At 45.6% G+C, this 15,904-nt stretch overlaps 2 protein-coding genes across 3 annotated transcripts in view; both read left to right on the top strand.

The window, feature by feature from the left end:
* The window catches only part of SLC22A15 (solute carrier family 22 member 15), a gene marked incomplete at its 5' end in the record, with an annotated part of 31,974 nt that extends 24,150 nt beyond the window's left edge, over positions 1 to 7,824 (top strand). For both annotated transcript variants that reach the window (XM_084866398.1, XM_084866399.1), the window contains 4 exons: positions 4,769 to 4,889; positions 5,393 to 5,465; positions 6,504 to 6,692; positions 7,247 to 7,824. In XM_084866398.1, the coding sequence (XP_084722524.1) occupies positions 4,769 to 4,889; positions 5,393 to 5,465; positions 6,504 to 6,692; positions 7,247 to 7,333 (470 nt within the window). In that variant the 3' untranslated portion in view covers positions 7,334 to 7,824. The remainder of the gene's footprint in view (positions 1 to 4,768; positions 4,890 to 5,392; positions 5,466 to 6,503; positions 6,693 to 7,246) is intronic.
* A 1,249-nt stretch (positions 7,825 to 9,073) lies between these two features.
* The window catches only part of MAB21L3 (mab-21 like 3), a 33,082-nt gene continuing 26,251 nt past the window's right edge, over positions 9,074 to 15,904 (top strand). The window contains exon 1 of the mRNA XM_084866401.1: positions 9,074 to 11,167. The gene's annotated coding sequence lies outside the window, so the exon portion shown is untranslated. The remainder of the gene's footprint in view (positions 11,168 to 15,904) is intronic.

The raw sequence follows: 15,904 nt of genomic DNA, 5'->3' as shown, positions 1-15,904 counted from the left end.
TCGAGGTGCACTACTAATTCTTTCAGGCGATTAAGCTACCATCTGGGGTGTCTGGGCCGCAGCACCGTGCTGTTCGGGCTGCAGATTTGAGGAGGAGGGGGACCGCTCAGTTCCGTACAGAAAGGAGCTCTGTCCAGGGCCTCATGTCACAGCCATTCCTGCCCATCGGGAGCGGGACCTCAGAGTCACCGGGGGTGGTCAGAGGTGGCATTGGCACCTCTCCGAATCTCCACCAATACTCCCAGTCATAAGAATAGCAGCAAAAAGCAGAACACGCACTGTTAGTGATGCTGGGCATTGCCTGAGTCTCATATGAAGTCTGAGTAAAGCATTTTCGGGAAACTGGTACTTTATATTCCGAGAGCTTTGCTATGCAAACGGCTTCAGAAACGTCCCTCCAGGCATCTTTATCTCCCTTACCTGGGCCCGGGTAGGAATTGTGTAGCCAGTGCTGTTCTCACCTGGGTTCTGGACTGGCACACCTGAGCCATGCTCCCTAAGTCCAGGAAAAGGCAAGAATGTCCATTTTACCACTTGTATGGAGCGTAGTACTGAAGTTACCAGCAAATACACAAAGCGGGTACAGAGAAATGAGGAGGGATCCAAACTGGAAAGAACGAAGTAAAACTCTTCATTCACAATTGTCTCCCTTGAAAATCTTAAGGCTACACACCACCCCCCTCTCCAAATCTAGAATTAATAAGTGAGTATAGCAAAGTCATGTGACACACAGTGGTATTTCTAGATATTAGCGACAATCAATTTAAAATTGAAACAAAACAATGCCATTTATAATAAAATAAAATACACAATATTTAGGAATACATTTTGTAAAATATATGTACGACTTATAGAAAACTATAAAATGTAAAGCATTGAAAAGATAGAAAGACTAAATAAATGAACTGGTGGTAATAATAATAAAATAAATGAAGAGATTACCATGATCAAGAATCAGAAAATATTGTTTAACATACCCATTCTTTCCTGGCCAGCGTGGCTAGTGGTTGAGTGTCAAGCTATGAACCCGGAGGTCACAGTTCAATACTGGTCAGGGCACAAGCCCAGGTTGCAGGCTCGATCCCTGATACAGGAGGCAACCAATCAATGATTCTCTCATCTGTCGGTCTCTTCCTTCCTCTCTGAAATCAATAACAATATATTTTTTAAAATATCCCTTTTTCCCCAAATCAATCCATTTTCATCACAATTCCAATAGAATTCCAGCAGGCTTCGTTTCATTGATTGATAATGACAAGTTGACACCTAAAATTTTATGGAAATCCAAAGGAGCTAGAATCCCCAAAGTAAAGTTTGAGGACTTACCCTACCTGATTAAAAAAAATTACGACTAGTTACATTAATCAAAGACTGTATGATACTGGCATAGGATTGGTTGTATAAATAATAGAACAGTATGAAATAGATCCTCATATATGGCCAGTTGATTTTTTTTTTTTTTTTTTTTTTGAGAATGAGGTTGAGATTTTATTCACCTTTAGAAAATATCTAGTCATACATAGAAAAAAATACACATGGTTAGTTGATTTTTAACAAAGATAAGTCAATTCATTGAAGAAAAGGTAATCTTCCAACACATGGTGGCAGGCCGATGGGAGTGCTCTGTGGCCAGGTGGCTGAGCCAGGCTGCCCAGATGCGCCACAGCTGGAAGTGTCCGGAGCCTCACGGGGGACGGGCACTTTGTCCAGCCTTGGATCTCATGGGTGTTTAGATGATAAGCTGTCTGCGACGTCCATTTTCAGAATGGCAGCCCCCGGCCTGTTGTGGAGGGGTAGTGTGTCTCCACACAGCCCTGAAGGATGCCCTCTGGTGTGGGTTGAAACCAGACCCGGAGTCCTTGGCAGTCAAGCACATGTGCACATTCCTATTTGCTTCCGTGCCGCCCAATACCTTTTCCTGACTCGCTCCGTTTTCTGGAAAATAATTGAAGATTTAATCCGCCCACTCTATTGGTTTCATTGAAGTTGGTAGCTAACAAGAGTCCAGATACAGAACTCGGGGTAGATGCGCAGAGGAAGGAATCTTTTTCCAGAAGCACCACGAGGCTTAACATAATAGAGCCGGTACTTCATGGCAGACATCTTCTTTCAGAGAGCCTGGCAGGCGGAGCAGCCCAGATGGCCGGGCTGGCAGTGCTGGGCGGCGGTGTGCAGGCGCCATCTTTAAAGCAAATGAAGATTTATTTCCTTGTCAAGCAGCCGAGGTGAAACATATTGTAGAATGGAGTGCATGGCAGGCTTCCTCCTCACACAGGTTCTTTTCTCTGAATTAGTCCCTCTCATGAGGATTTTATAGTGCATGGCAAGTAATATTTTTTAAAACTGCACTCTATTGTAGGCAAATGCTAGTTGAACAATATCTACAAAATACCTCTTAAAATTAAAAAAAATATGTTAAAATTAAAAAATGAGCATGAGAGATTTTCTATGCAGTAGGATATACTTTTTTCTTTCACATGCTAAGTAAATGTATTTGCATCTTGGCTCAGTGGATAGAGCGTCAGCCTGTGGACTGAAGGGTCCCGGGTCGATTCCAGTCAAGGGCATGTACTTCAGGTGCAGGCTCCATCCTTCGCCCATGCAGGAAGCAACCAATTGATGTTTCTCTCTCTCTCTCTGTCTCTACCTCTCCCTTCCACTCTCTCTAAAAATCAATAGAAAAATAGACCTTTGCATGAGGATTAATAACAACAAAATAAGTATTTGCTACTTATTGTCCGGGAAAAGTTTACAAGAGAAGAAATCACCTCTACAGGATAAGATTTCTTTTATCAAAATGAAACTTTATAAAAACAATAATCCTTGTCATGGTCCTTCCACCCAGTCATTCAACAAATACGGAGTGAGCATCACTGAGCATCTTACTATGGGAGATGCTGCGAGCAAACTAGACCCCTCCTTCACCTGTGCCAATTTGAAATACATTGTGGGCAGCCCAGGTGGAAGAGCCAGTGCCTGCAAGAGAGCCTGGAGCATGCCAGTTGAGTGGATTGGTAAACAGGGGCAGTGAAGGTCAAAGGAAGGAGAGGACATTGTGTATTTGAGATATTTAAGGGAACAGAAGTTTGTGTGAGCCATGCACGCAGAACCAAGGAAGGGGCCAGGCGCGTTCTATCGGTCAGAAATGTCAAGGAGATGCGAGGCAGTTACCTTGGTGATCAGGACATCGCTCTTGACCTTCGAGAGCAAGCGTTTCAGGGGAGGATGACCTGATGGTGGTGAGTGATGCTGCCTCTGAGGAAGTGGAGGGTGGTCACTCACTGGAGACGTTTGATAGTGAAGGGGGGAAAGCACAGCAGAGACGATGAGTATCTGCTCTTCTCTCGGGAGAAATTGGTTTTTTGAAGGCAGGAGCTGGTGAGTTGAAGAGGAGAAGTTAATTATGTTTAAAAGGGAACAATCCTATATTTTTAATTCCACACTCAATTGTCAGCAAATGCTAGTTGAACACTATATACAAAATACCCCTTAAAATGAAAAAAAAAAAAATATATATATATATACACATACATATATATATATATATATATATATACACACACACACATATATATTAATATATATATATATTATATATATATAAATTATGGAGCATGAGAGGTTTTCTATGCAATACTTTATATAATAAAGAAATAATATGCTAATTAGACTGGACAGCGGAACAACCTTTCTGAACCACCAATGGGCAGGGCCTCAAGGTAGCCTGGACTGTGGGGGCGGAGCCCCGAATTTCGTGCATCAGGCCTCTAGTTAGATTATAAAGTCCCAGAGGGGATATTGCTAATAAAGGAAAGAACCACAGGAAAACTGGTTGTATTTTCGATAGAGAAGTGAACTGGCATAAAATGTATTTCTTCATGTTATGTGAAAACGGGACATTAAGAAACTCAAATACCATTGATTAGTAACTCAAGTAAGTTGGGGAGGAGGAAGGATTGAAAGTGGTTCTATATTTAATTCTCTTTTTTTCGTGAATATTAAGGTCTCATATTTCTGGTAGTGATTTAATGGGATTATTCCTTATTTTTGCATGGGACACCAAGAATGGCCAATGCAAGAGGTATTTTCCTGGCCCTCAGCCCTCACCCCTGCTCGTCTTCTCTGTCAGCCTGAACTCTCACTGCCAGTGCTTGTTCTGACCACTGTTTTATTTATTTTTTATTTCTTTAAAATATATTTTTATTGATTTCAGAGAGGAAGGGAGAGGGATAGAGAGACAGAGAAGCATCAATGATGTGAGAGAATCATTGATCGGCTGCCTCCTGCACGCACCACACTGGGGATCAAGCCTACAACCCGGGCATGTGCCCTGACCAGGAATCAAATCATGACCTCCGGGTTCATAAGTCAATGCTCTACCACTAAGCCATGCCGGCCAGGCCTGACCACCGTTTTACAGCACTGATTGTTGAACAAGATTGGGGAGAAAGGAGACGCAGTTAACATCTGTGGTCCATGAACCGGACAATTCCCTGAGGCCAACTTTCCTCCAGCAGGGGAGTTTTCGGGGAGCCTGTCCTTCAGGAGGGAGCGGGTTTGGTCAGAGTGACCTCAGCATGTGAGAGCGTGGACAGCAGGTGGGAAACACCTGCATGCGTGTGTGAGTGAGTGCTCACCTCACCCATGTGTGAATGCGGGTTCCACACAATCCCTCCTGGCTGTTCGAGATCCACGTTAATGCCCCCCCTCCTTCAGAAAAAGCCTAGTTCCACTAGCGACCTCACGTGTGTCACCCTCTGCTCCTCAGACACGGGCGTGTTCGCTGTGGTGAACAGCCGGTCCTTGTCTCTGCTGGGAAAGCTGACCATCAGCGCCGCCTTCAACGTTGTGTACATCTACACCTCCGAGCTCTACCCCACGGTCATCAGGTACGCCTCCCACAGCCTCCGTCCCACACACACAGCCTCCGTCCCACACACACAGCCTCCGTCCCACACACACAGCCTCCGTCCCACACACACAGCCTTCATCACACACACACAGCCTCCCACAGCACCAATCCCACACACACAGCCTCCCACACCACCAATCCCACACACACAGCCTCCCACACCACCAATCCCACACATACAGCCTCCCACAGCACCAATGGCCCCCACACACAGCCTCTGTCCCCCACACACAGCCTCTCACAGCCTCCATCCCATACACACAGCCTCCGTCCCCCACACACAGCCTCCATCACACACACACACACACACACACACAGCCTCCATCACACACTCAGCCTCCATCACACACACACACACACACACACAGCCTCCATCACACACACACACACACACACACACACACACACACACACACACCAGGGCCTTCACACTGTCCCCATTAGAACTCACTGACTTTGTCCCTTTCTTCTGCCTTTCAGGAACGTCGGGCTTGGCACCTGCTCCATGTTCTCCCGCGTTGGTGGGATCATCGCTCCCTTCGTCCCTTCTCTGGTTGGTTGGTTCCTCCTCGCCTGTTTCTCCTGATCCTCTGCTTTGGAAAAGCCTGTGCTTTAGAGTAGAACGCGGTCATGGACTGCCGCCATCTAAGATCAGTCCGACGCACCGGGAGCGTGTGCCTTTTAGAGGCCGGGTCTGCAGGGCGGTGGACTCCTTGGAAGCGGCGGTGATGGACAGTTGTCCACAGAACGTCCACAACCACCGTCCCAAGCCTGTCCCCAGCCAGTCTAGGCGGGAGTCCTAGTCAGACACTCAGAGAGGCCGGTCTCCGCGGGCTCCGAGCCGAGCCTGAGCCCCTCCTGGCAGGAAGGATTCGGGCCGTCATTTCCGTCTAACTCTAACCTTTTAGAGGCAGGGTCTGAAGGGGGAATGGACTCCTACCCAGAATGCTTTCATCCCCCCACCCCACCCCAGCTCTGATTTTCCGCTCATCCTTCCTCGCCGGACACTCAGCAAAAGCCACCTTGTCCCTTCTTGTCCCCATTCACAAGCTAGTCCATCAGTGAGCACTTATGAGGCGTCTGCCATGTGCGGGCTCCGTGCTCAGCTCCCTCCGTATGTCGCCTCCTGCGGTCACAGCGACCCCGGCGGGCAGCCTGTGACCCTGTATTAAGGGTGAGGGAGCAGCAGGAAGAGGTTACATGCCTCCCCCAAGGCACACCACTTGGAAAAGAAACTCAGAAGAGAAAAACGCCTAGCAGTGTGTCTGTTAATACTTTTGCTGTTTTCTAAGTATCAGAGCAAAGAGTTAGACTGAAATGACAGCCCGAATCCTTCCTGCTAGGAAGGTCTCAGGCTTGGCTCAGAGCTCTACACAGAGCACAGCCCGCTCTGACTGACCCTCAGTGCTGTTCCTCTGTCACTCCCCCTGTGCCTGAGGGAGCAGCAGCCCCAGGCCATTCCCAGGGGGGAGACTTGTTTGTAGCTATTCCTTTGGGGAGGCCTGGGCGGGGCAGGAAGTGGGGCAGGTCATCTCCAGGGAAACTAATTCGGACTTTTTGTTTTGTTTCCATTCCACTCCCTGCCTCATAGAAATATGTGCAGTGGTCTTTACCTTTCATTGTCTTTGGAGCCACGGGCCTGACCTCGGGCCTGCTGAGTCTATTATTGCCTGAAACCCTTAACGCCCCATTGCTAGAGACCGTTTCCGACCTCCAGGTGTACTCCTACCGCAGGCTGGGGGATGAAGCTCTGAGTTTGCAGACCTTGGACGTCCCACAGGTATGGCCATGTCGTAAGCATTCCGAACCACCACTTAGATGATGATAGTTTTTTTGTTTGTTTGTTTGTTTTTTAGCATGTATTTTTATTCATTTCAGAGAGGAAGGGATAGGGATAGAGAGTCAGAAACATCAATGATGAGAGAGAATCTTAGATTGGCTGCCTCCTGCACACCCCCTTCTGGGGATCAAGCCCATAACCCGGGCCTGTGCCCTGACCAGGAATCCAACTGTGACTTCCTGGTTCATAGGTTGACGCTCAACCACTGAGCCACACGGGCTGGGCCGATGGTAATTTTTTTTTTGGCGGGGGAGGGGGAAGAGTGTCTGGTTAGATGAGACAGAGCTGAGCAAAACCGCTGGAAACAAAGGTGGGGTGTGATAGCAGCTGCTTTTCAGAGAAATAAAGACGATCGATGGCTCGTTAGCTTTCCTAGGACACCTTGGACTAGCTCTTAGGAGGACACAGAAAGACGCATCAGTCAGACACTCCGTAGTAATGTTCATTTGGAAACGTCATGACTTCCTTTCACGCCGCTCTCCCTCCTGTTGCAGTCCGTGGACGAGGGCAGCGCTCCGGGCAGTGAGAGCGAAGAGGAAGAATTCTATGATGCGGACGAAGGGACTCACATGATCAAGTGAGAGGCCCCAGGCTCTTCTCCGGAGCAGGAGGTCATCTGTGCCTCCGGCGAAGGCAGGTTCTGCTGGGAACTAACGAGAGCTGGGCTCGGACACAGGCCGAAGGTGCTCGGCTTCGGGACTGACTGCTTGCAGGCACAGAGCGAGCTGGAGAAGAGATTTCATGAGCCAGGCCATCCGTGCATTGAGGAAATAGATGTCACTGTGTCCAGAATCCGGGGTTAGCTCAGAATCACGACCTCTGGCCAGATGCTCCAATCCACAGCCAGAGTGGCCAACCCACTTGTTCTAGAAGTCCGATGGAGTTGCTGTTGCCTCATCAGGACCTAAAGGCGGATGTGTGAAAAGTTTTTCTCAGCGTTATAGTAACAGAAGATAAACACTCTTAAGATTTCATTGGTTAGGTCCTTACGATGCACCTTTATACCCTATCTGACCTCTCCTCTGTCGGTCGCTCCTCGCCGAGAATCTGTGAGGCTCGCTGGTCTGTGTGGCCCGAGGCCCCCTCCCTAAATCTGCGTCCTCGGCTTGGTTTGCAGCCTCCTGGTGGGCTTGAGCTCCCGTGTCTTTAGTCCCACAGATGATCCTCCAGGAAAAGCCAGCTGTACCAACGCAACATTCTCTGCCAGAGGTGTGCCTGCAATTCTCTGTGAGCCACCTCAATACTCCGATGGTGGCATTTCTTCCGTTCCCACTGCGTGCTCCTCTAGGAAAATTCCATCTCAGATTTGAATGCCAGCAGTGGCTTCAGAATCACGCTCAGCATGTGACGGGGTTTTATCAGGGAACAGGCACTTACCAAAAATGACATGTGGAGCACTTGGATGTTGGAAGGGAGTGGGGGTGAAGGCGTGGGGGGAAAGGCGCCATTTTTTATAAGGAAGAAGAGAGAGTGACCTTCCACAAATTTTAAATTTGCTTTGTTTCCAGTGTCCGGCATGCAAAGAGGGACTGGGACAACCCTGAAGAACTTGAATCTTTCTGGTCCGAGGTCCGCCCTCCCCGTGTGGTCAAGTGGAAGGCACGGTCATTGCATAGGAAAACTTGGTGTTTCACTAACTTTCAAGAAAATCAAAATCATACTGAGTTTTCTAAAATCATGCACTAAGAGAACTGTGTCCCCATGAAACCTGAATGTGACCTCACTCAAATGGGACTATTCACCCAGGGTCAGTGGGCGTGGGCAGCAGTGCTGTAAGCCACTTTCCCACCCAGGAAAAGCTGTGTTTGCAGAATTGCCATTTGTACTAATCGCTCCGAGAGAAAGGAGCTGCATTGGAAGTAAAGAGGTGATGTCGCCACGGCCGCTTCTGGGAACTCAGAGGCATCATCCCATCGGCTCCAGGACTCTCCGGTCCTTCTGGTCGACCTCTTGGTTCGCACGGTCTCAGTCTGCCCTCTGTATTGGCTGAAGTGTTCTCATGTTCCTTATGCCCCAATGATGTACTTTGCTCTTCTAAGTGGGGCCACCTCAGCCACGTTTATATCCCTGCTACGCCCAGAACAGGGGCCTGGGTGCCGGAAGGACTAGTAAGAGTCACTGTCCGCCTTCAGGGAAGTTATGGGACTCCCCCCCTGTGTGTAAAGCCGGGGCAGATGTGACCCAAACCCCCAGACTGGGGAGTCCTGCTCGTGTTTCTCTGGAAACAAAGGCCCTGCCCCCCACCTGAGGAAGAGAGGAGGAATGTGCAAGGTCACTTAGGAGCTCTTCCGATGGTCGGGCATTCAAAATAAAACAACAAACTAAGTCACTTGTGGTTTGCGGTCGTTTGGAGCTTTCTTTGCATCGTAAGAGTACCACATCCCATCATAGAGAAGTTGGAAACCAGAATTTAAAGACTGTCTTACTCACAGACTCAGTACCCAGCGACAGCCAGTGTTGGCTTGGCTCTATGTGAAGACCAGTTAGGGCTCTCTCTCTCTCTGGGTTGGCACTGAGGTTCCCTCTGCCTCTGGCTAAACAGAGGAGCAGTCAGTCCATCAGCTCTGTCCCCGGGGGTCCTCTTTGCCCAGCTCTGGGAGCAAGCAGAAGGGGTTTGAATTCCCATATATTACAATTTCTAAAGCTATAGTATTGGCACAGCAACAGAAAGGTAATCAGTAGGACATAATAGAGGCCCCGAAATAAGACCAAGCTATAAAACGGTTGGTTGTTGTTGAGAGAGACACATTGATTGGTTTCCTCCCATACACCCCAACGGGGCCAGGGATCAAATCTGCAACCCAGATATATTTCCTTGACAGGGAATCAAACCCATGCCCCTTCAGGGCAAGGGCCGATGTTCTAACCACTGAGGACACTGGCCAGGGCTAAAACAATTTTTTTTTTTTTTAAAGATGGTATGACAGAGGTAAACAGGAAACATTCAGCACCGGGAGGCACTTGAACATAGGTGAACATCCGTCACATCAGACAGGGGTTGGTTAGTTTTTAGCGAAATTCAGTTTATTCTGTTAATTTAGAAAAGACTATTAGAACATCGGTTGATGTTATACATTAGGATAATAGCCTTTTACATTTAATTTTTAAGTTACATTTATTGGGTTGGCATTGGTGATAGTAGGGTTATTAAATCATTGAAGCTAACCTATTCTTGCTGGTGATAATACAGCAGGTTCATTGGCTTCCTAGAGCCATTTTAATTACTCTGAACGCATTTCCCCACAGATAGGAATTGGCGCTCCTGTTTGCTGTCGCAGGTGGCACATGTCCATTTAATCCTGTAGCAGGATCCAGCTGTGCGTGTCTGAATGTAAAGGAAGCAGGTGCATGCTGAAATCAGTTTGGTGCAGTGGCTAGAGTGTTGGCCTGTGGACTGAAAGGTCCCAGGTTCGATTCCAGTCAAGGGCATATACCTTGTTGCGGGCACATCCCCAGTAGGGGATGTGCAAGAGGCAGATGATCAATGATTCTCATCGATGTTTCTAACTCTCTGTCCCTCTCTTTTCCTCTCTGTAAAAAAATCAATAAAAATATATTAAAATAATAAGAAGAAGCAGGTGCAGAACACGTGGCCCGCTGCCCACAGCTGGAGTGTGATCTGACAAGCAGCTTTCCTTCTCCATGCTAGTCCTTTCTTTGTTTACTTTTCTGACAATTTTATTAAACGCATTAGGGTAACATTGGTTAATAAGATTAGGTAGATTTCAAGGGCATACTCCTATTATACCTCATCTGTATATTGTATTGTGTGTTCATCACTCAACGTCAAGTCTCCTGTCACCATATATTTGACCCTCTTTTCCTCCCTCCACCCCCCTTTCCCTCTGGTCACTACCATACTGTTGTCTGTGTCTATGAGTTTTTTTTTTTGTTTGTTGCTTTCTGTTTTATATCTCACATAGGAGTAAAATCATATTGCTCTCAACTTTTTCCATCGGACTTATTTTGCTTAGCATGATATTCTCAAGGTCAGGAATACAACATCTCACTGATGATCCTTTCTTGAGGAAACAGATTGCCTGTTATCAGCAAATATGTTAACGCCTCACACCTATTAGCTTGATAGTACAAAACGAAAAACAATGACCTCCAATGATGTATGTCTATCATATGCTTGCTTCTAGTGCAACATAGTTGGATTGGAAAACTTAATTCTGAAATTTATAGGGAAGAAGAGCAGAGAGCAGTTCGTTTTGAGTAATACTCTTCCCGTTTCTTATTGAATTAATTTTTCCATTATAGTTTCCTCTGATGGGATACTATAACCGAGGGAGAAGAGGAGGATGAAGACCATTCGCTTTTACAGGAAGAGGGCAGCAGAACACTGAGGTTAGGAAGCCACAATCACACTGACTTTTCCATAAAGACTCCCAAGGACCTTCTTAATTTACATCGTAATTGAGGGTTGTATTAGTTTCCTACTGATGCTGTAACAAATGACCACAGACTTCAGACCACACAAACTTACTCTGTTCTAGTCCTGGAGGTCAGATGGCAAATGAGTCTTTCGGGGGTAAAATGATCATGTCAGCAGAGCTGGTTTCTGCTGGATTCTCCCGGGGAAATCCATTCCTTGTCTCTTGCAGCTCCTTGTCTCTTACAGCATTCCTTGGTCCTGGCCTCATCCTCCCAGTCTTTGCTTCTGTGGTGGCTTAGCCTTCTACTCACTCTGTCTCCTGCCTCCCCCTGTAAGGAAGGGCCCACTGAGATAACTCAGGCCTATCGCTCCATTTGAAGATCCGTATCTTTTGCCATAAAAGGTAACATTCAAGGGTTTTGTGGAGTAGAATGGAGATCTATTTGGGGGCCATTATTTAGTCTATCCCAGGTGTCTTTTTAAAAAATTAAATTTATTGGAGTGACATTGGTTTAAAAGGTCATATAGGCTTCAGGTGTGGATTTCTGTGTTACAAGATCTGTATATCACACTGTGTGCCCACCCCCCAAAGTCAATCATCCTCCAGCACCATATTGGGCCCCTCCCACCCCCACCCTACCCACCCCTTTCCCTCTGACAACTGCCACCCTGCTGTTTGATATCATAGGTATCTTATGTGTATCAGCAAGAGATCCTAACTAGTGGAACCTATTGGAGACTTCAGTGCATAATTATAAGTTTTGTAAAATAACCTCATCATTGTCAGGAGAAGCCAGCCCTAGACTATGGGTAACAGCCTCAAATCTGCATCTATTATTGATTCCCGCTTACTGTTGGAAAGGATGAATTTTAACCCTACTAAGCCTTCATTTCTGAGTTTTATTTTTGCTGTATCTTCACAATTTCCAGCAGTTTTTTAAAAATTGAAATCAGTGATGTTATTACCTCTACCTTTGCTATGTGCTCTAAAGCATCCTCAAGTTTCCATTGTAGTACTTATTGTGATTTAATACATCTTGATATCTCCCCTGGTAGGTCATAAGCTCTGTGAAAACTGGGTACATGCCTTCCTTTGTTCCTACTGCATGGACCTAGTGTGTCATAGGCATTCAAATGTTTTTGAAGGAACGCATAAGTCTTTAACCATTTTTCCATATGAGCGCTATTGCTACCTCACATTGAAAAGCGAACAAAGACTGTATCGTATTCATCTCAGTAATTCTAAGAACTAACACAATATCTAGAACACTGTAGGCATTTATTAACTTTTTAAATGAATGCATGCCCAGGCACAAGTCAGTCAAGATTAACTTAACTGGTCCATCAGGTAATGTACTCAAAAGGGACACTCCCCCAAAATCCATTTGAGAGGGAGGCCTATGGATTACTCGGCTCCAGGAAAGCTCCTTATAGATAACTAGAACCCTTCATTCCAACGTAACCTTCTTATTCCTTAATCTCAACATTTTGTGCAAAGTTAGAGTTAAAATTAGAACACATTTAAGAGAGAAAGGACCCCTTTTAGCAAGGTCTCAGGTTTCTACCTTGAAAATGGAAGTAAGCAGAGAAGGATTGATTATTAAATAAATTGCCCATGCACTTCTAGACATGACTAAAGTACCATTCATCCTACTGGGTGTAGAATAAATGAATTTAGTGGTTTTTTAACTAAGACCTCTCCCTGCCCCCACTGAGAAGCAGTTTACCCTGTGAAGATATTTGTTGAGAGGAAATTTTGGCACAAGCATCAATGTTATAACGTTCAGTTCTCTTAAAATAATTCATCAGGGAAACAACACGGAAAGAGTTTGGAAATGCTGTCAATTGGACTCCAGGCACTTGAGGGATCAGCATGTTTAAAAAAAAAAAAAAAAATCAGCCTTGTTTTATGGCTCAATGGATAGAGCGTCAGCTAGCAGACTGAAGGGTCCTGGGTTTGATTCCAGTCAAGGGCATATACCTCGGTTGGAGGCTCTATCCCTATCTCTCGTTGGAGGCATGTGTGGGAGACAACCTCTCGGTGTGTCTTTCTTATGTCGATGTTTCTCTCTGACTCGCCTCCCTCCCTTCTACTCTCTTCATATCAATGAAAAAATGTCCTCGGGTGAGGATTAACAAAAAAGAAAAAGAAAAACATTAGGTATTGGATCAATGTCTCGATTTTCCTGTTTGCTGGGTAAGCTGAAAAACTGACTCTCCTATGTTGACTAAAACGTGGGTCACCTTTGACTTACCAGAGAAATGCTTTGTCGGAGGAATGACTGAAAGTAATGCCTCTGGGGAAAGTTGGACAGAGATGGTAGTTGAATTTATTTCTCCCTCCTGACACATCTCAGAAGAAGCCCTTTATTACTGAGTAGGTTCCCAAACATCTTCAAGCAGAAACGTGACAAAGCAGCATAGTTCTCTCAGTGAAAGAATTTATGATCTTCCCAACCCGGTCCATCACAGGAGGGGATAGGCTAGGAAAGGGTCCAGTCCAGCTGACTGGAGAACAGTGACTGTGTAACAGGTTAAGACCTGGGGCAATAACAGGGAATTAGGAGAGAGGGGGCGGGGATTATTTGTCAAAGAGCAAAATCCATGTTGTCTTTCTCTTGTGCAACTAAGTATTTGAGTTAAGGAATAGAATCATTGGCAAGTTGAGCTGACAAAGGTGTCATAAAGTGACATCCCAGGAGAAATGGAGTGGACTTTGTCCAGCTGTCAATTTCCTTTCGAGCATTTCAAACCACCCACGCAGCTTCAAGTTTATTGTAGGAAGACGTGCACAAAACATGAAAACATTTCCTTAAGTCTTTCTCAGTTATGAGATTGTTTCAGGGGAGGAGAGATCACATTTATTTATTCATCAAATACTTGGATTACCTGCTATTGCTGTGTCATACTCGAGGTGCTGGGTTAAAGGAGAAAACGTGTACTGAGTGTTGTTTTAAACATTTTATACTCCTTGGCACATCCAATCCTCAGAAGAAAACTGAAATGTTTACTTTCGATTCTATTTTATGAGTGAGAAACTGAGGCCCTAATTAAGTAACTTTCCCAAGTCAAGTAACTAATCATTGGCAAAGCCTCAATTGTCTGACTTCAGATGTCACTTCTTAAGTGACTGTGGTATACTGCTACGATTCTTGAAGGATTCTTGCATTTCAGCCAGGCCTGCTTTTTCTGTGGGTTGTTTTTATGATAATGATGTTGATGGCGATGGTAACTGCCACGCATGCATTGAGTGTCATGCACCGTGTCCCCATGTTAGACACATTCATTCTTTGGTTATGTCATACAGCTCTCACAAGTCTTATTAGATTAATAATCTCCTGTGCCAAGACCCTCATTCTCACCTCATTCTCCCTCTGATCTGCCTCCTGTGAAGGAGACTTAATTCAGGAGAAGAGGGGTCACTTCTCTTTCAAAGGCGGTTAGAAATGGTCCCAACTTCTCCCTGACTTTCAGGACAAGGACAGGAAGTTGAGAGGAGGGGACGCTGGTGGAACCCTGAAGAAGCCAAGCTCAGATGTTTGGATGAGGCGCCCCCTGGGGGCAGACCATTATAAGGTTGTAAAGTAACGATCCTCTGTTTTACAACCACTGAGGTTATGTTCTTCACATGAAATCCATCAAAATTTAATTTTTGTCAGTAACTAACATGGGTGGAAAAGCTTGTCAAAACTCCTCGTTTTTGGGCCAAATCCAGTTATACAATCTCATAGAGAAGATGAGAAAAAAAATCTTTGGAGTGCCCATTAGGCTCCCTTTCTTTCTTTTTCTTCTTTTTTTAAAGTATGTTTTACTAATTTTAGAGAAAGAGGAAGGGGAAAGGAATAGAGAGAAACATTGATGAGAAACTTCATCAATCACCCACCTTTTGCACATCCCCTGCTGGGGGTTGAGCTGGCAACCTGGGCATGTGCCCTGACTGGGAATTGAGACCATGACCTCTTGATTCCTGGGTTGATGCTCAACCACTGAACCACACTGGCCAGGCAGATTAACCGTATTTTTTTTAAGCCCAGAGCAACTGCCACCATGTCTCATGTGTGCATACGCATGCACGCACACACACACACACACACACACACACACACACACACACCTCTCATTAAATTTCTTTATTTAATGCTTAATAACTTTTAGCCCTGGAATAGTTTAGAAGTCATTATAAATATCCTCTTAAGTCTTCACAATATCTCATGAATATAGTTTTGGAACCAGGGAGACTTATTTCTCATTCTCATTTTCCTCTTTAGCATGAAATGCTAACCTATTTTTATTATAAGTCTAAGTCTGCTGTGCTGATTTCCAAGTAATATATATGTAAAAGTCCAACTGCCACGTGGGACAGCCTCAATAAGTCGAAACAATTAGGAACTACCAAAGATTTTAGAACAAGGAGTTAATCCACCCATTAACATTATTTTTGAAGTGAATTCTCAGGGTGCCATGTATTTCCAAAACTGAGATTGATATGACATGTTTCAAGAAAACATGTTTTCACCTGATCCACTTCATTTGCTAACTAATGAAGAAGTTACTGGAGAAATATGACTTTCATGAGACCATTTCCCTCCTCTTTATTGTCCTCGAAGATTTGCCATTTCCCATAGAAAAAATGCCTGACAGCTGACTTCCCCTTTCCCCTCCCACTTTTCTGAAGTGCCAGGTGAGGGAGGGGGCAGGAGCCTCTGGCGGGAGGAGTGGCAGGATTATACAAAAGCTCTTCCTCTAACCCTGGGCAGCAGTTTTCTCTCCTTGG

Source organism: Pipistrellus hanaki, assembly GCF_964339955.1.
Source record: "Pipistrellus hanaki genome assembly, chromosome: 18".
NCBI lineage: Eukaryota > Metazoa > Chordata > Mammalia > Chiroptera > Vespertilionidae > Pipistrellus > Pipistrellus hanaki.
This window is presented reverse-complemented; position numbering and strand designations above follow the sequence as displayed.